Below are 24,763 nucleotides of genomic sequence, written 5' to 3'. Positions count from 1 at the left end.
TCCGGAAGGTGCTGGCAGTACTCGGAGCAAGAAGGTGGGCATGCAGGGCCCCTGTGGGGGCCTTGTCCCCGTTCACAGGTGCCAGAGGGGAGGAAAAATCCCTGGCTGTTCTAACAGTTAGAACCAAAGTTTGAAATCGGGAAGGCTGGAGTTGTAAGCTGGTACAAACCAGCCAGCCTCTGTGGAGAGGTGGTGGGAGAGAGGCTGCTGCCCCAGGAAGAAAGAGGCAGGCGGTCCAGACGGCGCCTCCCTGGGGGCTGCCTCCCCCTCACGTCCACGGCCCCGGGTCTGACTACCTGCTCTCGGCCGACTTGTAATGTCCTCTGCCCCCGCACCCACCCAGACCCCCTCACACAGACCTTGCACCTGCTGACCCTAAACGCCATTTGTGTGTCTGTGACCGCAGCCTCCCTGACCAGGCATTCAAGATGTCTGTGTTGTCCTGGGGATGCCTGGGTGGCTCAGTCAGTTGGGTGTCTGCCTTCGGCTCAAGTCATGATCCCGGAGTCCTGGGATCGAGCCCCGCATCGGGTTCCCTGCTCCGGGGCGGGGGGGGTCTGCTTCCCCTCTGCCTGCCGCAGAAGCGGTGGGGATCCCATGGCAGTGTGTGTTTGAGGGCCACACGCAGTCCACTGGTTCGTGTTGGCACAGGGGGTGCTGCTGCCTGCAGGAGCCATGCAGCGTCCCGGATGGCTAGCTGCAGTTCTCACTGCCCCCAGCAGCCTGTGGCTGGTGGTAAACAAGATCGCAAGGTAGCGAGATCTGTGCACACAAAGCAGTGATTCACCATTGTTGAGGGACACAGTGGCAGCCGTTTTGCGTGCTGAGGTTGCTTGCTTTTTCTCCTTGTCTTTGTGGTAATAAGCTCTGAGCCTCTGGCCACAGCGAGGCCTGGTTCAGGGATGGGCCAGAGTCCAAACGGGGCCCATCAAGGTTCTAGCCTGGGGTCCACACACAGATGCTGATATAAAGATGTTGGCTTTTTTTCCTGAGAGTGGCTGGTGGAGAAGAAGCCTGTCTGTAGGAGGGAAGGAGGCCAATACAGAAACAGCCAAAACTAGGGGTAGGGAAATAACAATCACATTGTTTGAGCACCTGGATCCAGCCACACTTGACCCCTACACTCTTCTTCCCAGTGTCCTGAAGTAGTGTCCTTTTTTTTAGCTGAAGAAAGTCTGCCTTGGGTTTCTGTCACTTGCAGCTAGAATGATCTTTACTGGTCCAGTGGGCATACCCAGTCCCAGCATGGGGGCAGTATCGAATCAGGACACCTCTGCTCGTTAGAGGAGCATGTCTTGTACCTTCATCCACGTGCTCTTCCCATGGGCCATGTTGCCAGGAAGAGCTTGAAGTAGGGGAAGGAAGGCAACGCAGAATGGGCTGGGGTGGCGGGAGGCCTCCGGAATCACAAGGCCCTGCGTGGGCATGCTCTCTCCATGGAACGGGGCTTCAGCCAGTGCCCGCCTCCCGGAGCTCGTCTGCTCCTTGGTGACGGGGTTGAGAACAGTCTGCACCTCCCCAGCTGTGCAGACAGGTCCACAGGATGATCCGTGGGCAGCATTGCGTGTATTCTAAGCCCTGGGTCTGGGTTAGTAGGCTCTGCGGCAGGGCCCGGCACGGGCTTTGCGCTGGCCGCCGCGCCCACCTGCCCCTGCACGGAGCCTTCCCCCTCCCCCGCCGACCTCCATGCAGGCTGGTTTTGACGCATCGTTAAAATGCGTCAAAGTTGATGGTTGCAACACAAAAAGTTTCCGTTTCTCGTCCCAGAGAGACCTTGTTAGGACAGTGTTTGTAACTGGTTGCTTGAAAAATGTCCTACATTTGGCCCGGACAGGGTAGCCCAAAAAAAGGGGAAAAAAATGTGCCAAGCCAAACATCTTCCCAGGCAGTGAGGGTGGTCTTGCTGGCAGCCTGCAGGCCGCAGCCTTTCCTGGGGGAGCTGCCCGGGGCTGAGGATTCCCTTCCGGGTGGGCACTGAGCGGGGAGCCCTGTCTTTTCTTCTTTTGGGGTGAGGGGAAAACATAGTACAGGAGAGAGCCCCAGCTTGGGCCGTGTCAGCCCTGGGGCTTCATTCAGGGTTCAGCCCATATGGGCTGCATGGCTCGTGCCTCCATTTCCCCATCTGTAAAGTGGGTAAATAACAGGACCTGTCTCCCAGCGTTGCTGTGCAGGTTAGGGTCATAGGGCCCCCGAAACCGTGCCTGGCGCTTCCGTGCTCAGGGAATGTCCATGAAACTGCAGACGTTAGGAGGGGCACTTTGTGTGGGTTTGACGCACAGCCTTTCCTGCTCCAGTCCGAGGGGAGGGCGCCTGGGGCCCCAGGAGCCGGTCAGCTGCCGGCCGGAGTTGCTGGTACAGCTTCGCGTGGGCACGCCAGGCTTCCTTGGGGGTTAACAGGGCTCACCCTCACCCCCTGCCGGTGGGCCAAGGACAGCCGCCAGACCAGCCCCGCTCTGTTTACGCGGGTGGTTTGGATCGTTACCCGGAGGGACCAGTGGGCTGACGGGCACCATGCTGCTTTGGGACGTTTTAGGCCCGAGTTATAACCTGGCACTTAAAAGGAGCTGTGGTGTGTGCCAGGAGCATTGCAAAAGCTGCAGCCTTATTTGGTCTGGAAACTTCTTTGCTTGGAGGAAAAGGGGAACGAGTAAGCAGACCTCTCATCTGGGCAGGCAGATGTGTCATTATGCCGGGACTTGGTGTCCAGTGTGAGGGTTGTTTTGCTCCCTTCTGTGTCTGGCTGCCTGGCCGCTCGGCTCTCTGCCTTGCCCTCGACGGCCGGTGCGTGGCTGCGTCGTGCAGCTTTCCTGAGGTGTGATCGCCAGGTTATAAAGTCCACCGCTGCAGGCGTGCAGCTCAGTGAGCATCGGGGGACGCAGAGGGCTCTGCCGGCCACCGCCCTGCCCGGCTCCCTCGTACCCGGCTGCAGTGATCAGGCCGGCACGTTCCCTTCCCTCCTGTGTTTGCTGAGTTTATTTGTGCATTGAGTTATTTACTTGTTTTTTTTTTTTTAATTAATTTTTTTGAGACAGCACGAGTGGGGGGCAGAGGGAGAGGGAGAACAGGCTCCCCACTGAGCAGGGAGCCCGACGCGGGACTCGATCCCACGATCCTGAGATCATGACTGAGCTGAAGTCAGATGCTTAACCGACTGAGCCACCCAGGTGGCTCTCATTAGTTGATTTCTGAATGTTAAACCAACCTGGTACTCCTGGAAAAATCCCACTTGGTCATGGTGTTTAGTTTATGTGTATGTTGTTGATAGGGGTATATATGGTCGGGAGCATTTGGAAACCATCGTTTTCGGGATCTGCTCCAAATCAGAAGTGACTCTCCTTCTGTGGGGCAGCCATGCTTGGGTTTTTTTTCGTGAAATGAGACCGGGATTTCAGGACTTGGAGAAACAGACCCCCTGAAGGGTTTCTCGTGTCCCTTGTTCTCCACTGAGCACAGAGTGCCCAGGCCATCCTGGGTGGTAACGCGCTCGTGTTAGTCCTCACTCCGCGCGCGCACCTTCAGCGTCAGCGTGGCCCTCGGGGGGTGGACCGAAGCAGACCCCCGCATCAGGCCGTGCGGGGTGGGCTTTGGGGGCGAGCTGGGACTGCAGTTCTCCGTGGAGTCATGCCTTCAGGCTGTGGCCACTCAGAGGAAGGGATGCTAGCGTCCAGCTTGCGCAGCGATGCTGCGGGGGCTGCTGGTGGTCCTGGCTGTGGGCAGGGGTGGGGGTACCGGGGCGAGATCACGCAGCCTACCCTGTGCAGGGAATTTCTGCTCCGTCCTCTGTAGCGAATGAAGGAGCGTCCTGATGTCTCTTACACTCGTTCCTCGAGTCAAGAGGACAGAGCTCCTGGCTTGCTCCTCCCTGTCCACCTCCGTGCCCTCCCCATGAGCTCTATGGGGCCGAGCCCTAGCAACCCCCCTCCAGTGCGCTGGCTCTCTCTCTGAATGTACGGGAAAACACATTCGTGCGGGTGGCCAGTGCGTCGCTGAGTGGGGAGGGCCCTGGGAGCCGGGAATGACCCTGCCTCTCCCTTCCACTGAGCCGACATGCCGCTGTCTTCTGGGCCAGACAGGAATCGCCACGGCCTGCTTGAGAACAACAGTCGTGCTCTCGTGGTCTTCATTCCTGAACGGTTAGGCAGCAGGACGCTCAGGTCCCACGGCCGGGTTGGGGGGGGGGGTGTGCTCCCTAGCCCCCAGCCCCCAGCATGGAGGGCAGCCCGTTTTGTAGGAGGTCAAGGTGACAGGGCAAGTTTATGCTGAGAGGCACTGCCCCTCCCCCTGCCCCCATCTGACCTGACACTCAGCGGTGATACACAAAATGGAAAAAGTTTTAAAAACATGGAGCCACACTCCAAAGATAAACATCCCTGTTTTCCAGAAACCCAACAGGGCAGTCAGAGGTGTGGACACCGTGGGCCTGCAGGGTGCTTTCCTGTGGGTGACAGGGACGGACAGGGCTGATTCTCAAGCGGGATCGGAGCCAGGTTCCAACCACTTTGGAATTAGAAGCCGGGGCAGGACTTCCTGACTCATCAGAGGAGAAAAGGCTGTTCCCGTTACCATGGCTGCATGGTACACTTACCCGAAACTGTGGTATGAACAACCATTTACCATGCTCGTGGGTTCTGGGGCTCAGGAATTTGGACAGGGCAGATTTCAGAGTCCAGCCCTTTGCCTCAGGTGGGACAAGCAGAGCCGCCGTGGGGTCAGGCCAACGACAGTGGTCTCCAGCCAAGACCGTGTCTTCGCCTAACTTGCCCTGAGCCCACCCTGCTCCCTTCCCTGTCCTCCGCAGTGGCCTCTCCCAGTAAACCCCGCGCCCCGGAGTCCGGTCCCAGGCTCGTATCCCGCAAACCGGGCCTGAGCCCCTCCGTGCAGCCTCGGGGCTATAAATGCCCGGTCCTCACTGAGGGCTCCCCACTGATGATCTGCTTTGCCGTCTTCCCCCAACTCTGAGTGATCGCCTACTCACATCTCCACTTAGATATATTTAAGAGGCATCTCAAACTCACCGTGTCCGAATCTGCCCCTCAGTAGCAGACTGAATGGTGACCCCCAAAAGATATGTCCATGTCCTAATACCCAGAACCTGTGAGTGTGAACTTACTTGGATAGAGGGTCTGCAGAGGTAGTTAAGGATCTTAAGAATGAGATCATCCTGGGGGCCGGTGGGCCCTAAATCCAGTGACAGGTGTCCTTCTAAGAGACACCCAGAGAACAAACACACGAGAGGAGGAGATGACCGTGTGAAGTCAAAGGCAGAGGCCAGGGAGCGCCTGGGCCCCCAGAAGCTGGAAAAGGCAGGAAGGACCCCGCCCCCCCCACCACAGAGCCTTTGGAAGGAGCGCGCCCACATCTTGATTTTGGATTTCCGGAAACCACGAGTGAATAATTTTCTGTTGTTTTTAGCCACCCGGTTTGTGGTTTGCGTGCTCGTCACCCCAGGGCTGCTGGTGTTACCACCACACGCTTCTGCTCCAGATCCACATTTTCTCCTCTGCTCTCTGACTCTGGGCTGACGCTCCAGAGGGGGACAGGGAGTTGGGAGGAGGGACCGGGGTCCTGTACTTGCCTGTCCCTCCTGGTGTCCCCCCCCCCCCGTGGCAGCTTCCCCAACCAGCCTCTTGCCCCGCCCCCGAGGCCACCTGGTTCCCCCCCCCCCCACCCCCCCCCCCCGCCTGGAGTTCTGTGGGGCCCGCCCCGTGCGCTCCTGAGTTCTGGACACCCTCTCTGTCCCCGCCTGTCCTCCTCGTGCTCAAGGTGGTGACTGCTTCCCGTGCTTATTTTCTCTGTGACCTCAGTGCTCCAGATCAGGTCCCGCGGTTTGAGATGCCCACTGTGGCTTCCCTTGTTCCTGACCAGATCCCAGCTGATATCCTGGTCTTCCAGCCTCCTGCCTTTATTCTCAACCAGGCAGTCAGAGGGGTCATACTGGAGACAAGTGGGGTCTCTGGAGTTAGCTGGATGGAACACAGAACTCTATGACAACCGCCTGTACGTGTCTGCCTGTGCCACCAGCTTTGTGCTGTTTTCCTTTTCCCGGTGGCGGTCCGTGAGGTCCGCATGATGGGTGGTGACCAGGGTTGTAACCAAAAGTGAAATGAATGGACTAGACTAAGGTGTGCAGGAGTGATCAGAGCGAACAGACGTGGTGCAAGGAAGCCCTGTGGGGTGAGACCTCCATGCAGGGGTCTGGTCACACGCGGTGCCCCTGCGGCTCTTCCTGGGACCGCCTCACGGAGCTTTCCAGGCAACACTTGCCGAGTGCGCGACTCGGGGCCATCCCTCCGCGGCTAGGGCGGTGCCTCTTCGTGCTTCTGTCCAGGGACATTTTCTGCAACTGTTGTGCTGATTCCTCTCCTCTTATTTTATTTTATTTTTTTTAGATTTTATTTATTTATTTGAGAGAGAGAGAGAGAGAGAGAGAGCATGAGCAGGGGGGAGGGAGGAGGAGGGAGGGGCAGAGGGCAGAGGGCAGAGGGAGAAGCAGATTCCCCATTGAGCAGGGAGGCTGATGGGCTCGATCCCAGGACCCTGAGATCATGACCTGAGCCGAAGGCGACACTTAACTGACTGAGCCACCCGGGCGCCCCTCTAATTAGGTTGTAAACATACATTTGCCCACTTGTCGGATCCGCGGTGCTCTGGGGGCCGAGTCGGGGTGCGGCAGTATCTCTGCAGCTGCTATTCGTGCCTCTGCTGAGTGCCCTTGTGTTTGTGTGGGACCCCCGGCGCCCCACTGCACCCCCGCTGCACAGGGGGACCTGCACACACAGTCTCCCCTGAGACTGGGCAGGAGGCTTCCCTGAGGAGCAGAGGGGGTTGGAGGATCTGATTGCTGCTGCTGCTGCTTTTTTTTTAATTGTGGTAAAATAACATAAAATTTGCCATTTTAACCACTTTAGAAGGCACAGCTCAGTGGCACTGAGTGCATTCCCACTGTCATGCAGCCATCACCACCATCTAGAAACTGTGCGGGACACACCATCTCCCATCCCCCCCTCCCCGGACCCTGGCGGACCTCAGTCGACGCGGGAGTTCAGTCCGCCATCTGTACCCAGAAGGTCCTCTGTGACATTAAAGAATTCCTCTTTTTGTAGATACTTTGTAAAGCCAACCGGTAGAATCGTCTTATAATCACAGCATACAGTCACAAATGTGAGTGTTTAATGATAAGAGTGGATATAAAACTGTATGTTCAGTGTCTCCGACTTAGTTGGAACACCTGTCTATGCACAAAAAAGATGAAGAGGCATAATAAGGCCAAACTGTAAATGTCTGTCGCCTTTGGGATTTGGTGTGATTCTCAGTATCTCGTTTGTACTTCTCTGCCTCCCTAGTTTTTGCAGATGGTGAGTACTGGTTTTGTCATCGGAACAGAATGACTCCTTCTGGCTGGTTTTGCGGCCAGTCAGTGGAACGGGTCACAAGCAAGGGCAGGTGGGAGTCCTGCTGGGTCTGGGGTCCTCTCGCACCTTCTCCATCCAGCGACTGTGGCTCTGGGTCTCACACGGGTGGGAGGAGGTGAAGGGGGGTGGCGGGAAGGAGGAGACAGGCCCCCGTTGCATTGTAGAAAAGTTGCTCCGGGGAGGCCATGAGGAGCAGGTGCCGCAGGTGGGCTGGAGTCGCATAGGAAGGCCTGCCAGGAGGGCGGCAAGGGTCTGCAGGGGCGCTGGGCCGGGCGGTGGGGCCCAACTGCAGAACATTCGCAGCTTCCAGTCGTCAGAGCTCCCCGGCTGACCCACCGTGGGCGTGGAGGACAGGGAAGATCTTCACGTTTCGGACCCAGGCGATGGGCGAGTGGCTCAGGAAGGGCAGCCCCAGTGTTCTTTATAATAATGTATTTCTTTCACTTTTAATTCCCACTTGCTGCCCAGAAGTTCTGCGCACCCAGGAATGTATGCGTATGAGGAATTCTGGATTTTCCAGTCATGTCAGGCTGCGTGGCATCTGCCAACAGTCTGTTCTGCAGGAGTCCCTCCGGGCCTCACCGTGGGCAGCATGGGGCCGGGGACAGACGCAGGGGAGGCCGCAGCACCCCGGTGGGAATGGAGCTTTCTGGGAGCTCTTTGTCCTCTTTGGGGACAGGGTCCCCAAGTCGGCTGGACAGTGCTGAGCTCTTCTCGCTGATCCAGGGTCTGCCTCATGGGGGGGGGGGTGCCGGTGCATATTTATTGGATCGAAGAACCGTGTACATATTTGTGTGAGGCGCTGGTTAGGACGGCTGGCCTTGCTCTTGACAGCGCTTTGCAGCTGCCTTCCCACCCCCAGGCCAGCTCTCTGGGCACCGCTTTTTCTGCGGAGGTAAAATTCACGTAACATAAAACTACCCGTTGTAAGGTGAGCAGTTTGGTGGCATTCATAATGTTGTACAACTATTCCCTCTTGCTCCAGAACACTCACCACCCTAGAAGGAAGCCCCGTATCCGTCAGCAGTCACCCCTCTGTCTCCCCCTGGACCCCACAGAGCTGCTTTCCGTCTATATGGATTTGCCTATTCTGGACATTTCGTGTATATGGACTCCTACACTCTGTGGGCCTTTTGTGTCTGGCTGCTTTCACTTAGCAGAATGTTTTCAAGGTTCATCCACGTGTCAGGACTTCATTCCTCTTTATGGCTGAATATGATTTCATTTGTATGGCTAGATCACATTTCATCTTTCCATTCATTGTTACCCATTCAGTTGGTAGGCTTTGGATTTTTTCCACTTTTTGGCTGTTGGGAGCAGTGCCACTGTGGACATTTTATGTGAATGTGTTTTCACTTCTCTTAGGTGGTCAGTCTGGGTCCTCTGGACTCCTTTTTTGTTTTGTTTTGTTTTGTTTTAGATCGGTTTATTTATTTTAAAGAGGAGGGGAGGGGCAAAGGGAAAGGGAGAGACAGTCTTAAGCAGACTCTGTGCTGGGCACAGAGCCCAGTGAACGGCTCAGTCTCACAGCCCTGAGATCAGGGCCTGAACCGAAACCAAGAGTTGGGTGCTTGACCGACTGCGCCACCCAGGCGCCCCTCCTCTGGACTTCTTGAAAAGCATACAAGACTTCCAGGCTGCCGTATCAGCCAGGCTCTTTATAACTCTCATGTCCTTTGGCCCTTACTCTCCTCTGTGAGGGAGGTGTGTTCACTAGCTCCATTTTTCAGGTGAGGAAACCGAGGCACAGGGCAATGAGGAGACTTGCTGACTGCCGCTGGTCAGTCTAGCCTCCCCGCCTCTGCTCCGTGGCTCTGAGGCTGCCTCCCTCTGAGTGAGGAGTGCGGCCAGTGCCTGTGTCGGCTGGGCTGGGCTGTTGGCAAGCTGAGGAGGTGCGTGCCAAGCACTTGCTGACCACTAAGACACAGGAAACCGTCGTCTGGAAGGTGCCTGTGAGGGACCGTGACTGAGGAGGACGCCATGCACTGCAGTTGGGGTGCAGAGGAGGGCTCCCCGTGGGAGAGGCCCCTCTGCATGGGCAATACCAGGAGTGCCCCCACGTTGGGGACCTACCAGATGCTGGGTGCATGTGCCCACTTCCTGCGCGCAGCAGTCCCCGAAGAGGGAGCTGAGGCTTAGCCAAGTCAAGGCCCCAGGATGACTAAGGACCAGAGCTGGGTTCAAATCCCTTTATAGCCAAAAGTTAGGATTTTAATCACTGGCTACACTGCTTCCCCCAGCCTCCAAAATTTCATTTTGTGACAGGAGCTGGGTCTTATTATATTGGTTCTTCTTGAAATAAAAAATGTGAAGAAATAATGATAAAAACTCCTCATGATATGCTAACTCAACACAGCTATTTTAATATTTTGCAGATTACCCTCCATATGCTCGCATGATTTTGCATAGTTGCCATCAAACTGTTCAGACCCTTGTGTGTTCTGCTATTTCTCACTGAATGAGTCACAAACATTTCCCATATTTTTTGTGTTTGTCACAACTCTCATTTTAAATAGCCTCATAGTATTGCATCGTGGGGCTCTCCATAATTTAGTAAACTATTCCCCTAGTGTTTGTTATTTATATCAGGAATTGGCACATAGAACACGCGGGCCGGATCTGGCCCACCACCTTTTTTGTATGGTCCACAAGTTAAGAATGGGTTTTACTTTTTTAAATGGTTGGGAAAAAAAAAAAAATCAAAAGAAGACATACGATACTGGTATTAAATGCAAATTTCAGTGTTTGTTAGTAAAGTTTTAGTGCCACACAGCTACTCCCATTTGTTCACCGCTGTCTGTGGCCGCTTCTGGCTGAAATGGCCGTGTCAAGTAGCTGTGTGGGGACCATGTCCTCAAAGACTAAAATGTCTCCTCTTAGTCCTCGACAGAAAAAAGCTTGCTCACTCCTGATTAAGATTATTTACAATTTTTTTTTTTTTGGTTCTTTATTTCTTCAAAATATTTTGTGAAGTGGCAGGTGCTATCTAACTCTGGGGTACAGTGGGGCATGGAGTGAACAAAGCATTCAGGGTTCCTGAGCTCCCGGGACTGGCATGTTCTGGAAGTGATGTTGGGTGGGGTGGGGGGAGGGACAGTGAACTAAGATCGTCTCAGAGAGTGGCCAGGGGAAGGTCACGGGGCCCCAGGAAGGCCTCTCCAAGGAGGTGACACACCCAGGAGGTGATGTTGGAACTGAAATCTGAATGTTAAGAAGGGGCAGCCATGCACAGCCGTGCAGAAGGACATTCTGGGTCAAGGGAGGAGTGACTGCAATGTTAGCCAAACTGGTTGGGGTAATCATTTCATGATACATGTAAATCAAACCATCATGCTGTATGCCTTAAAAAATGTATATAGTGATGTATGTCAATTATTTCTCAAACTGGGGGAAAAAGAGGAACTGCAAATGCTCTGAGACAGGAACCCGATGGACACTGCTGAAGAGTCAGTAGGAGGTAAGTGTGAGTGTGACAGAGAGTGATTGGAGGGTCTAGATGGGCGCTACCTCAGAGGCCACAGAAGGGAGCTTGGATTTTGCTTAAAGCCACCCTGTATAAGGGTCCTTGGCAGACCCCCAGGCTTGTAGAAAACAGACTGCAGGGCCAGAGAGAGTGCAGGGTTGATGGAGAGAATTGCGCGGATGCAGGATATTTTGGAGGTTGGAACTTACAGGATTGCTGAAAGGATGTGGGAGATGAGGGGTTGAAGAGAGGGGTTAAGATACCTCCTCAGTTTTTGGCTTAGGCAGCTGGGTGGTTGGGATTCTAATTCCTGAGATAGAGCAGACTGGGAGAGGAATGGAGTTTTGGAGCCGGGATCTGCACAGGACCGCAAGGACTCTGCTGATGATGTGTTAAGCGTGTGGAGCCTATTAGACATCCAGGGAGAGATTTTTAAGAAGCCAGGTTGATATGAAAGTTGGAAGCTCAGTAGGTAGGTGGGTGATGGGATACCGTCGGGGACAGGGGTGTCACTGGCTCTGTAATGCTATTAGGCCATGGGGCTGGATGAGCTCATGCAGGAGGACAAATCAGGGTAGAGGAAATCAATACAATAAACGCTGATTACATTTCCTTTCTTGAACAACTCTTTGTTTTTACTAGTTACTAATTGCCTTGTTTTTCTCATTTGCTTAATTTTCTGTGCACTTTCTATACACAGCCTCAAACACTCTCACAAAACTAAAACCCCTCTTTCTTGTTTTTTGCTATTAGTGGCTTTCTGAGAAAGAGTGAAGGGAAGGCAGACTTTTTTTTTTTTTTTAACTTTTCTTTATCTAGTCTCAGACATGGTTGGAGCCTAGGTTGAAGATCGTTTTTTTTTTTTAATTTTTTAAAATATTTTGTTTATTTATTTGACAGAGAGAGAGATAGAGCAGGAACACAAGCAGGGGGAGTAGGGGAAGGAGAAGCAGGCTTCCCGCTGAGCAGGGAGCCCGATGCGGGGCTCGATCCCAGGACCCTGGGATCATGACCTGAGCCGAAGGCAGACACTTAATGACTGAGCCACCCAGGCGCCCCTTGAAGATCGTTTTCAACCTGACATTGGAAGGCACTATCTTCTGCCACTTTGCTTCTTCCTTCAGTACCCTGCATGGGTCTGTTTCCTCGGAGTTCCTTTCTCCATTTTGTTTTGGCATCTTGTCTTTCATGTTTAAACTTTCTCTGGCAATCTTCGACTCTATTTTTATTTAAGAGTGCAGTAGTAAGAGCTGATGGAAAACTCCGTGGGTGGGGGGCAGGGTGAGTTGATTACTGGTTTCACTATCAGTTTATAGAGAAGGGACCATTGGTTTCTATGAGAAAACACTACACACAGTCTGTAGGTCTTATCTCTTGGGTAGGCCATTTTGCAGTATGTTGGACAGAATAATTGTCCCCCAAGGATGTTTGTGTCCTCATCTCCAAGGCCTATGTGTATGTGAGTGACCTTAATGGTGAAAGGGACTTTGCAGATATAATTAAGTTAAGTATCTTAAGAAAGGGAGATTATTCAACTCAACCCAATTCTCAATTATTTACAAGTGATAGATCTAACAGATCTAACTCCTTTCTTATCTGAAAGGTTGAAAAGGAAAGGTTGAAAATCAAAGAAGGCAAGAAGATGCAACTGCCAACCAAAGAAAGCCAAGTTAATATCAGACAAAATAGATTGTGAGGAGTAACATGACTATGATCAATGACAGTAACTTCATAATTTATCACCAAAGCTCCCCTTTCCCAGGATGATATAACGCTCCTAAATTTGTATGCTCCTAATAACATAGTCTCAAAATAGATAAAGCAAAGTAGCAGCTCATGCATGGACTAGTATTTTCATTTTGGAAGTCATATATATATATATATATATATATATTTTTTTTTTTTTTTTTTGACAGAATTCAGTCTTTGCCATTAGCCTTGGTGAGGCTGAAAAGAGTCAGGCCCTCCTCTCAGGGAGTTCGCCCTATAGAGGGGAGAAAAAAAAAATCACAGATTCATGAAACAGTTGGAAATGACTGGTTTGGTGCCAGCTGTGGAGAATGTAGGTTGTATTCTGAAGACACACTCATACTCATAGATTTCTTTCCACACTGGCACAGAGCGTCCCTGAATTTCAGTCCTAATCTCAAAACAAGACATTAGAGATCTGAGTTGTCATTCTGTTCATGCAGGGTATCCTGGGCTGTTGGAAGTAGCCCCCTGTCCTGGTCCTGGGGACCCTCCTCCTCCTCATGGATGTCTATGGCAGTAGCTCTGTGGTCACACTCATGGGTCCTGTCGATCATCCTGATCAGGTGACAGGGAATTCCTCTGTCCTCCATCCAAGGACAGATTCTGTGGGGACCAAAGCGTATCAACAAGAGGGGGACGCTCTCTAAAAAAAGAACACAAAATCATAAATACAAAGTTAACTACAACGATGAATATTTATTTAGAATGGGACAAGAAATCACAGCAAATTGTAGATTTTTAGGAGCGACAAATACCACAAATAATGCAAAATACAGAAAAACATCTGCAACATTTTCTCTACCATTCTTGCTGTATACTTTTCGATAGCTTTTGCATATGTAACAGTTTTGAATATTTTCCAAAAAGAGAACCGAGAGATAATGCAATCTTTATTTAGCATGGCTGAACAAAAATTGATTTGTATTCTTAATAGTTGAAAGGTATTTCTTAGCGTCACAGAACATTCTTTTTTTTAAAGATTTTATTTATTTAAGAGAGAGCGAGAGAGAAAGAGAGAGAGCTTGCATGAGCAGAGGGGAGGGGCAGAGGCAGAGGGAGAATCAGGCTCCCCGCTGAGCAGGGAGCCTGACACTGGACTCGATCCCAGGACCCTGGGATCATGACCTGAGCTGAAGGCAGACACATCACCGACTGAGCCGCCAAGACACCCTTCGCAACCCAATCTTGGTAATGTTCGTAACGTCATACACATTTTTAGGACTGTGATCAAGTCTGGGAAGATCTCTATCTAGTTTTTCATACCTGGATAGAAAGGTTTCAGGGCATGTCCAGTTTTTTTTTTTTTTCTTTTTTTAAAGATTTTATTTAATTGACAAAGACAGAGTAAGTGAGCACAAGTAGGGGGAGCAAGCGGCAGAGGGAGAGGAAGAAGCAGGCCCCCCACTGAGCAGAGAGCTAGACGTGGGGCTCCATCCCAGGACCCTGGAATCATGACCTGAGCTGAAGGCAGACACTCAACTGACTGAGCCACCCAGGGGCCCCCAAGTCCAGTTTTCTTGTACAGCGATTAATCTGAAAGAGTCTTCGAATTGATGACGCTCATTAACTGTTTTGTTGCCACTGCCCTTGCTGCCATGGTGATTTACAATTTTAAGCTGATGTGAAATCAGCACAAAATGTAAATATTTCCCAGTGTGTTATGGGATGCATCCCTCTTCATTAACTGGATTATCAGAAATCCAACAGGCTCTTGATTTCTTCTATTCCACAGTGATCTCTTCCTCTTGAATTACTTTTGGTTAAATTCAGGTCTCATTTTCAAACTAATGGCGCCTTGTTCTAGGCCCAGGAGACTGTGGGAAGAAAAGAGAGGTGAGGGGAGCAAGGCATTCTGATGTGTGTCCCAAATTTTCCCTCGTTGGGCATCAGGCCTAGAGGGGAGAAGTGTTTCCATCAAGTCGAGGAAGGGGCAATCCGTGGGGGTACAGACGCTTGCTCTGGCAGCCACACGGGTCTCTGGGACGAAGCTGCCTCCAGGCTGCCCCCATCTCCTGAGCACAGTCCCATCAAGGTCCGTTGTGCATCTCCAGGGAGACCAGGCAGGGGCTCTCCTGGTTCCAGGGCAGCCTCTCCGAGCAAAGCGAACAGCCCCACCATGGTTGCGAGGCATGGTGGTGCACGGCGACCTGAAGGCAAAGGCCAGGGTTCAGGTGCTGGCCTGGGCCACGTGGAGGATGAGGCCGTTTCTGGCTTACCGCCAGGGAGAGTTTGGTCAGTGATGGACATGGTTGGCTGGCCGAGGACTGAGGTCCCGGAGGGGGTCAGCAGGACACCTGGTGGAAGGCAGACCAGGGGCATCCCCCTGGAGGTCAGCTGATGCCACCAGCACGTGCCCAAGGAGCAGCACCAGGCCACCAGGTCGCAGGAACCACACCCTGCCTCCAGGACAAAGATGTCCTTGGAGGGAGAGAAGGTGCTCTCCCACTCAAAGGGAAGCAGGCTACTCACCTGCAGAGGCTGGGAAGAGAATCAGCCTTCCACAGGCCAGGCCTCAAAGGGAACCTGAGCCCTCTGACAGGCGGGAGCAGACAAATTGCATTTCGTCTTCCCATGAGTCCCCTTGTGAGCGCCAGGACACACTGAGCCATGGGGGGCTTGGCATAGAAGAAAGGCACCCCGATAGGGCAAGAGGCAAGTCTTGGGGGCTGTTAACAGCAGGCCAGACAGGCACCGGGCAGGGCGGGCATACAGATCTGAGGGGCGCCCCAGGTCTCAGGCCCACAGCTCGTTGGTGCCGGTGGAGGGTGTCTCCCTCCCCTCCCGCTCAGGCTCCTCCTTCAGCGCCCTGTGGAGCACGGCCCCCAGCGGCTCCCACAGGCCCCGGCGACCCTGGCTGCCCACCATGAAGTAGATGACGGGATTGGCACTACTGCTCAGGGCTGAGGAGAGGCACGCCACGTGGTAGAATAGAGTCTTCTGTTCCTGGGGCACGTCCAGCCAGTAGAGGAAGAACCAGCTGATGCTGAGGGGCAGGGCACAGACGAGGAACACCAGGACGGAGGCCAGGATGACCACGTACAGCCGCGTGGCCCGCCACCGCCACTGCCGTGAGCTCTTGCGCACCCGCACGAAGAGCGTCACGCTGGACAGGGTCATCACTGGGGTGAAGATCCCCATAATGAGGAAGCTGAAGGCGGAGTCCACTGTGAAACACTGCTTTTGCATGCCGTACCAGGACTCGCTGCAGAAGAGTGAGGCCATCACGTTCATCAGGAGGGACAGAGCCCAGAGCAGGGCACACACCACGGCTGACAGGTACTGGGGCTGATGACACTTGTACCAGACGGGAAAGAGGACAGACAGGCAGCGCTGCGTGCTGATGGCCGTCAGCAGGCTCAGGCTGGCGGTGTAGGCGAAGAACTTCACTCTAGTAATCACCTCGTAGGCCAGCACAGGGGTTTCTAGATAGAGTGTGATGGGCGTGCAGAGGAGGAAGAGGAAGTCAGCCACGGCCAGGTGGAGGACGTACATGCAGGAGGGGGTCCTTGGACCCCGGCAGCTCAGCAGCCAGACCACCAGGCCATTGCCCATCATGCCGCACGCACAGATGAACGTGGCCAGGGAGCTCAGCACCTCTGGAGTTGTGTCCAGTGTGTCTACCTGGGGGTTGTCTTCGGAGATTTTACTCATCCAGCTGTGGTACACAGTCTTGTTCATCCTGTGGAAGGAAGATGGACCAGCGTGAGGTTCTGTGTTACTGGGGCCCCAAGGGACTTCTGGGGGCCCCACACCCCAACTTGTCCTGCTTCGGGGCTCTCACCAGTGTTGTTCTGTTTGCAAGAAACATGGCCAGGAGACTTGACCCATTCCCCCCTCCCCTGGCTCCCACTCCGCTGACTCTGCCACCACCACCGTGACATACCTGAAGTTGCTCTAGACACTCTTTGTCAAGGTAAGAGTTTCTCTTGTGTTTTGAGTTTATTTTTTTTAATCATGAAGAAGTATTGACTTTTATCAAAGGCTTTCCCTAAGTCTATTCATTGCATCAATTTCCCTGATACTGCTCAAATCCTGTGAATTAACTTTTTTAAAATGGCACCGTGGGTGCAAATACGTTTAACTCCACCCCTCACTTTGCAGCCCACAATGAACATCAGGTCATTTAAAACCAGATTAAACACACGTGTGTGTTTCCATCTTCATCCCCATCCCAGCCCCGCCGCCATCTGTCTAACCTAACGTAGATCCTTGGGCATCTCGCTGTCTCTCCAAACAGGTGGATGCCCAGAAGTGTTTTTAATTTACACAAATGTTGTGATTTAGAATTTATGCTGTTTTTCCTCACTCAGCAGTATGGTATTTTTTTAAAAGGCTATTTGCAGGTGGTTGTATGGAAAAGTAATTTGTTGGTTTCAATCTTACAGTGTACCATATCTGTTTCTTCATTCCCAGGATCATAGAAATGCTGTGTCAGATACCTCATGCCTGTCCCCATTGGACTTGGCTGAGGATTTTTCTGGGCTGTTCCAGGAGTGGGATTGCTGGGTCATAGGACATGTGCATGCTTAGCTCCACTAACCCTCATCTGCTTCCCTCCCTGGATGGCTGCGTCAGGCCTCACTTCTCAGTAGTCCACAGAAGATTTTTTTTTTTCAGACCTCTGAAGTAGTCACAATGGCAAGACAGATTTATATCTTACAAGATGAGAGCTAAAGCAGGCTATAGACGCTGGTGGTATACCTCCTGCAGATCCGTTATAAAGGTTCCATTCATTTGGATGTCTTGAACATACTGGGACAGGAAGGGTCCTGCTTCCTCATTCCCTCACAGATAATTATTGTCATGCCCTCTCCTCATTTTTGCCAACCTGATGGTTGCAGAGTGGATTTTACTGATGTTTGAACTTGCGTTTCACTGACGGCAACAAGCTTGAGAATCAGTTCATTTACCCACCCCCCCCCCCCCCCGGGGCTCCCCTTCTTGGAACACCTGCTCAAAGTGGCTGCCCCCTTTTCATGTGGGTCTCCTTTCTGCTCCTTCTTAATTTGCAGGCGTCTGAATCCTTGCTGGTTTTAGACACTGCAGGTGTCGTTCTCTGAGAGCTCTCTTCAGTATGGTAGCTTGCTGTGTTGTGAACTTGAGTGCACAGATGCGCTCAATTTTGGTATAATCAACTCCTACACATTTTCACCCCAAAATGTTATGGCTTTCAGAACATTCCACATCCCTGTGTAAAAAAGATGTCCCCTTGTATTTTCCTCTGTTCCTTTTACACTTTTTCCCATCCAGAATTTGGTCTTGAGTCCAGCTGGAACTATTTTTATGTGGGAAAGAGATAGGATCCAGCTCAAGTTTTCCTCCGTATTATGAGCCAGTTTTCCCAAAACTGTCTCCCAGACAGCCTGTCTTTTCCCTGTTGACTTATCAAGTTCCCGTTTACACATGGGACTCTTAAAACTTGCTGTTCTGCTTTCCCTGTTCCTACACACTGTTTTTATGTGCGTGTATGTTTAAAATATGTATGTGGCTTTGTGTGAGCTCTGGGCATTGTGCGGCTGACAGCCACTCAGTACTTGTTCTGTGCCCGTTTCACCAAGTTTCATCCTTCATGGAGACCACCCAACTCTGCCTGGCTTTCCCCACTTCTGTGCCACTATCCAGAGAGCACCTCCGGGCAGAAAGCCGGGGTGATCACAGGGCTCACCTCTTCTGTTTCCCTTCTCTTAGAGTTCACGCTTCCGGAATGCCTCTTGCCCAGTATCTGAACACAATTGAGTCTTCTCTTTTCTCCGGTTTTCTGGTTGTTGCCAGTGAGAGGGCTGGTCCAGTAGCAGTTCCTCCCTTGTGGCTAGAGACAGAAATGCCTCTATTGTTATTTTCCTCTTGATCATTGCTCGTGTGGAGAAACACTGTTGATTCTTGTAGTTTTTATTAACCAGGAAAATGTCCTGATTTAGTGGACCACACCTATCCGTTTTTCTTTTTTCAAATTTTTTTATTGTTATGTTAATCACCATATATTACATCATTAGTTTTTGATGCAGTGTTCCATGATTCATTGTTTGTTCATAACACCCAGTGCTCCATGCAGAACGTGCCCTCCTCAATACCCATCACCAGGCTAACCCATCCCCCCACCCCCCTACCCTCTAGAACCCTCAGTTTGTTTTTCAGAGTCCATCATCTCTCATGGTTCGTCTCCCCCTCTGACATACTCCCCTTTTCGTCCTCTCCTGTTATCTTCCCTATCCGTTTTTCTGTTGACTATTTTGATTTTCTAGGCTGCTCTCCTCACCCCTCTAATTTCTTTTCATGTCTTATAGCAGAGACCAGAACATCTAGTAGTCTGCTGAGCAATGGTTGGAATCAGGCATGCTTATCTTCTCCCTAATCTTAAAATTTCTCTCTTGGATGTGATGGTTACCCTGAGTTTGTGGTATTATCTTTTATCAAGGCGAGAAAGTTCCCTTCCGGGTTGTCTGGGAGTTTTTATCATAAATGATGGGATTTATCACAGTTGTTCTTCTGCATCTACTTACCACTTTCTTTTTTCCCTCCCTTTGTCTATTTACGAGGTGGATATATAGTGGTAAGTTTTCTGGTGTTTATTCATCCTTACATTTTCAGGATAGACCATTTTTTGTTTGTTCTGGTCACTCCCCACCTCTGCCCCTCCAGGTATCCTGATTTTATTTAGAAAATTTTCAGCCATGTTCATAAGTGAAATTAGCCCATAATTTCCCCCTCTGGTACTATCCTTGTCTGTTTTTTATTTCAAAGCGGTAAGATTATACTGGTTTCATAAAATGACTTGGAGAGAATGCCTTTTTTCTCTACCCTCTGGAACAATTTGTAGCATGTAAGGATTATCTTTCTTTGAAGATTTGGCAGAAGGTAAAACCATCTGGTCTGGTAATTTTTATGTGATTGTTAGTGGACATGCATGGCCTTGTAAAAAGAAAATTACAACTGCAATTTATTTAATGTATTGGGTTTATTCAGATTTCGAATTTCTTCTTGAGTTAGAGTAGGGAATATTATTTTTCTGGAAAATATCCATGCTTATGGTTTCACATTTATTGGTATAATACTCTAAATGCTCTACACGATATTCTCTTATAAATTTTAAATCCCTAATTCAATCTGCCATTTTAAATTTGTGTGTCCACTTCTTTTTTAAAAAATCAGTTTGCTGGAGGTTTGCTTTTTCGAGAACTGTTTTTTTTTTTTTTTAATCTCTGTTGTTTCTTTGCTTCCAATTTTCTTAATTGGTGCTTTTACTTCTTCTACTCTCTTTGGATTTACCTTGTGATTGTTTTTTCAGCTTCTTGTATTGAATGCTTAGGTAACTGTCAAATGTTCTTCTTCTTCTAATGGGTATTTTGGGCTGTAGTTGTACTCCTAAGTATTTCTTTAGATGTCTCATGAGTTTTGGTTTGTAGTGCTTCATTGTTCATGACTAAATATTTTAAAATAAAAAAACCACTGAAAATATTTAAAATTTAAATTTCCTTAAATTAGTTAGAAATACCTTTCATAACACTAGAAATATTTTTAACCACCACAAATAACTTTTTGTCATTTTCTCTTCAGCTTTTACTTATTTATTTTTAAAAATATTTTATTTATTTATTTGACAGAGAGAGACATAGCGAGATCAGGAACACAAGCAGTGGGAGCGGGAGAGGGAGAAGCAGGCTTCCCGCCAAGCAGGGAGCCCGACGCGGGGCTCGATCCCAGGACCCTGGGATCATGACCCGAGCTGAAGGCAGACGCCCAACCTACTGAGCCAGCCAGGCGCCCCTCTTCAGCTTTTAAAAACTGTGTTAAGTGGGTACAAATCCAAGATGATCATGGTGTCCCAGTCAAGTGTACCTTTTATGTTGTGGCCCTCTTCATTTTTTTTTTTCTTTTTACTGATTTATCTGAGAGAGAGAGAGAGAGAGCGCACAAGCCGGGGGGAGAAGGAGAGGGAGAAGAAGACTCCCCGCTGAGCAGGGAGCTGATGTGGGTCTTGATCCCAGGACCCTGGGATCATGACCTGAGCCAAAGGCAGACACTTAACTGACTGAGCCACCCAGGTGCCCTGAACCTCTTCATTTTCAGTACTTAGATTTACTACCAGGCATTTGGCACTGGCTTCTGTTGGTATTTACAGGATTTCACTGGTCCAGGAGCAGGTTTGTGATGGGGTTCATGGCTTGGAGATTTGGCATTTTGCAGGTATTTTAAAATTCAGACTCTGTACCTGTGAATGCTGCAAATCTGGGGCTTTAGTTACTGAAATCAGTACCCGACTCTGCTCACACACCCTTCCCCCACAGTCTCAGGCAGGGAGACACTCCTAATGGCATTCTGTGCAGAAAGCTGCTTCTCTAAGCAGCAGGGACCTCCTGGGCTCTGGCCTTGTGGAGCTCCCTCTGCTCAAGCTCCAGCTCCAGGATACTTTCTAGCCCCACAGCCCTTCCTCACCCCAGCCCCACCTAAGCCCTGGCTCCTGGAGCCTGTACCCCACCTGATGTTCCCTGGGCCATCGGCATCAGCTCTAGGTGCAAATTCATTTGTAGCACCTGGAGAATTCCCTCCCCACCTTACTTGGGCCAGGGTAGGAGGGGGATTATGTTTTCTCCCGCATTTCTTTGTATCCACAGTGGGAGCATGGTACCATGACCCACACAACCTCCACAGTTGCCCTGTCCTTACAGTCAGGAGTCCCTCCCTCATGATCCGCAGAAGCTTAAGTAATGTTTATCAAACTTCTACTATGTGCCAGATACTCTGTGCGTAGTGCTCTATGTATGTAACACGTGGATAGATAATAACATATGTACCTGTGCATAATACATATCCACACGTAGTAGCACAGATGCGCCTACAGACAGTACAAATACATACAGAAACATAGTACACACGCACACTCGCACATAGGCCATGTGCGTACCCACACATGATATATGTACAGCAAGTTCAAGACGGACAAAGACAGTCCTCACAGAACTCAAGAGTCCAGGGCAGGAAATATACAATAGACACAATTATCTGCTACCCCCCGGGGGGTACATAACAAGGTGGGGTCCCTGTGGTGGGTGGGGCCGGAAGGTACTGAGGTCGGAGGGTGGCTGGGAGAGGCCGGGTGGAGGGGTTGCTGTGAAGGACCCACTGACATCCCTGCAGGGGGCTGGGACCCTGCTACCCCGGCCCCTCCCCAGCCAGCAGAACCCTTTACACACCATCCTCCTCAGCCACTAGTGATTGGTCCTTGGCCGGTGCTGGGCACAGCAAAGGAGAGTCCTCGCAACCCCAAGCTAAGTAAGGAGTGAGTGGGCCGCGCTCCCAGGGATGGAGGATGGGGGATGCACCTGCTGCTCCGGTGGGGCAGGAAGCACATGGCCGCCCTGCGGGTCGACTGCTGCCCCCCCAAGTCCAGTGCCCCACCCCGCGTCTGGGTGCATGTGCAGGGTTCCTCAGCACACCCTGGTGTCTCAGCAGTCACCTGATATCCTGCTGACAGGGACAGAGGGCCGACCAGGCCAGTGCTACTCTGGGCCCTGGGCTACCAGACCCTCCCGGGGATGCTGCTCTGAGGGGAGACAGTCGACAAGCAAGAATATGCAGCTTCAGGTGGTAACTCGCAGAGATCCTGACAGCTGCTGGGATAGGAGTGTTAGTAGTCAAGCTCACAGCGGGCAGAGCAGGGAGCAGGGATAGAGCCGTGGGTAGGAGGGGTGTGTCGTACAAGGGGTGGCTCCCTAGATCCCTCCAAAGGGGCGTCTCTCAGTAGCAGAGACCCCCAAATGCACTGAGGAGGCAGCTGTGGAGTCAGGGAGTGTGGGTGACCTTTTGAAGGGGTGTGTGGTAAAGGGCGTGTGGGTGGGGAGGGCAGAGAAACGGGGCCAAGAGGCTGAGGACAGGAGCCACTCAGCAGAGGGAGACCTGAGGGCGCAGGTGAGTCCATGGTTGCAAGGGGGGCTCCGGGGGACAGAGGTGGTAGGGCAGGCAGGTGGCTGGGAGGTGAGCATCACCCAGGAGAGAAGCGAGACGGGGGGAACCCGCCAAGGGTGCGGGACCCCAGGCGGGAAGTCTCCTCCTTTCTGGTGAGAGAAGAAGGGGGTCAGATACTGAGATTGAGGAAAGAGAGGAGGGATTTGGGGGGTTGAAGAGAGAGGGGACCTCCTCCTGACAGCTCCCCCTCAAATGATCTACTGAAGCACCAAGCCGCAGAGCGACTCCCAGAGACGGGCCTGGAGGAGGTAATTAAAGTGAAATGAGATCACCAGGCTGAGTCTTGATCTGATAAGATTAGCGTCCTTCTTAGAACAGATACTTGGGGCCCTCCCTCCTCCCCCAGCCACCTTCCCTCTGGCGCTCTGGTCCCCGAGCTCCGCTGGTGTGTCACTCGGCCTGTGAGAGCCCCTCGGGCAGGCCTGCGTCTGACTTGAGCCGCTCCATGCCCTCCCGGCCGCTGGCCCCATGCCTACACGAAGTCAAGGCTCAGGGCTGGTGATGGTTTAGAACATAGTATCTGTCGAGTGTATTCCTGTCCTCTGAAGCCTTGTTTAAATTTTTGTCTACCCCACTGAAGACTTAGGGAAAAGTTTCGTTTCCTGCTAATACTGCCCATTTCTCATTGTACTTTAAACGTTAAAAAAGTCACCTAGATGAGATAGTAAAACGGTCTTATTTTAGAAGATGGGAGGCTCAAGAGGGTATAGGCTTTGTTGTGCCTTCACCCTGCGTCTCACTGTTAACGGTGGGACTACAACCTTGAAGGGGTTTTTTTTCTGTGCATTTCCATATAATGTTTTTACAGAAATGAAAACCTGTTACCTGCTGCTTTTCCCAAACGAACCGTATGTCTTTCTTCAATTGTGCTCACCTGACACCTGCATGTCCCCCCTTTGTCCTGGCCCTGGCTGTCACCACGGATGGGGTCTCCCCACGTGGCTGGCCCCCAGGGGGGTGATATGAGCCACTTTAAATACGGTTGTGAGCTTGGCTTCAGTTGTCCATTTTATTTGGACGATGCCAGCTTGGCGAAGTCGAGGCACCTGCCCCGGCCATCCAGCTTGCGCCCGGCAGACTGGGGACCCTCTCCCCAGGTAGTTGCAAGGCATCGCCTGTCACCATCATGCTCTCCTCCACCCAGAGAGTAAAAATGTGAGGCTCTCACCTGCTCCTGACACGGTGCTCAGTCCTTCTGGGAAGGGTGGCCAGGTTCTGGTGCCTGGAGGCAGGACACTTGGCCCAGGTCCCCGAGATGCTCCTGCCTGGTCCCTGCTCCCAGCTCTGCAGGGCTGCTCTGAGCTCTCCTTGGCTGCTCCCACCCTGGCCTCATAGGAGTCCTGGCCCTGGGATGCCCCAGGAACCTGCACTGGGCTCCCTCTGAGTTGCTGGAAGGGGAGCTTGAGGCATAAGTACGGGAAGGCGCCCGCCACACCCACTGGGAGGCTGCACACAAGCTGGCTGGGGGCTAATGGGTCTGGCTGGGTGAGGCCTCACAGCCTCCCCATCAAGGGTGAGAGATGCCTTTCAGGGAAATAAGAATAAGGCTGGGGGCCGTGAGGAGCCGTGAGGGTGTTCACCCCTCTCCGGTTCCATCCCGGCAATGCCTCCCTTCCTTAAGGCCATCTGGGACAGCCAAGGAGACCTCAGAGCATTAGCAGGCCCCATCATCTTGGAGTTAATGTTGGACTGAGCAGGGAAGAGGGGCTCTTGTGGGCCGGGAGAGGCCATTGTATCCGGCCAACCCTCTGCATGGAGAGATGCCCTGGCTAATGGACCTGCCCCGGGCTCTGTATGCTGAGGGGTGGAAAGGAAGGGGCATGAACCTGGACTCCGGGACCTCATTTCAAGTCTGAGTTCTGCCGCGCATTAGCTGGGGAACTATGTGGTTAGGTGAGCCCTCTGAGCATCCAAGTCCTCACTGAAAGTCATGGAATCCCTTCAGGTCTCTCTCAACAACTTGCCTTTGGCACCCAAGGGGGGGGGGGGATCATTTTGGCCCTGACTGGTGACCTTTCCCCACAGCGGCTGCGCCCACTTTCCTGCCTGGTAAGGGAAGAAGCCCCATAAATGTGAGCCCGTCCAGGTTAGCATGGAGGCTGACCTCACACCTGTGTAGCCTGGCATGCCAGGGGCCCCGCCGGACCTGGCTGCTGCTCGGGGGCCTGCACAC

At 51.9% G+C, this 24,763-nt stretch overlaps 1 protein-coding gene across 1 annotated transcript; it reads right to left on the bottom strand.

Moving 5' to 3' along the window:
• Positions 1 to 15,360: 15,360 nt before the first annotated feature.
• Positions 15,361 to 16,305, bottom strand: MRGPRD (MAS related GPR family member D). The gene has a single exon (XM_025878670.1). It carries the CDS (start codon positions 16,303 to 16,305, stop codon positions 15,361 to 15,363), a length of 945 nt encoding a protein of 314 aa, XP_025734455.1.
• Between the last annotated feature and the right edge of the window lie 8,458 nt (positions 16,306 to 24,763).

The sequence above is a fragment of the Callorhinus ursinus genome, unplaced genomic scaffold (assembly GCF_003265705.2).
Source record: "Callorhinus ursinus isolate GAN/ISIS: 27379988/994484 unplaced genomic scaffold, GSC_fseal_2.0 scaffold51, whole genome shotgun sequence".
In the NCBI taxonomy this organism is placed as follows: domain Eukaryota; kingdom Metazoa; phylum Chordata; class Mammalia; order Carnivora; family Otariidae; genus Callorhinus; species Callorhinus ursinus.
Note: the sequence above shows the minus strand (reverse complement) of the source record. Positions and strands in the feature narration are given on the sequence as shown.

Coding starts and splice junctions, on each gene's coding strand:
- MRGPRD (XM_025878670.1), bottom strand. CDS start 16,305: ATGAACAAGACTGTGTACCACAGCTGGATGAGTAAAATCTCCGAAGAC.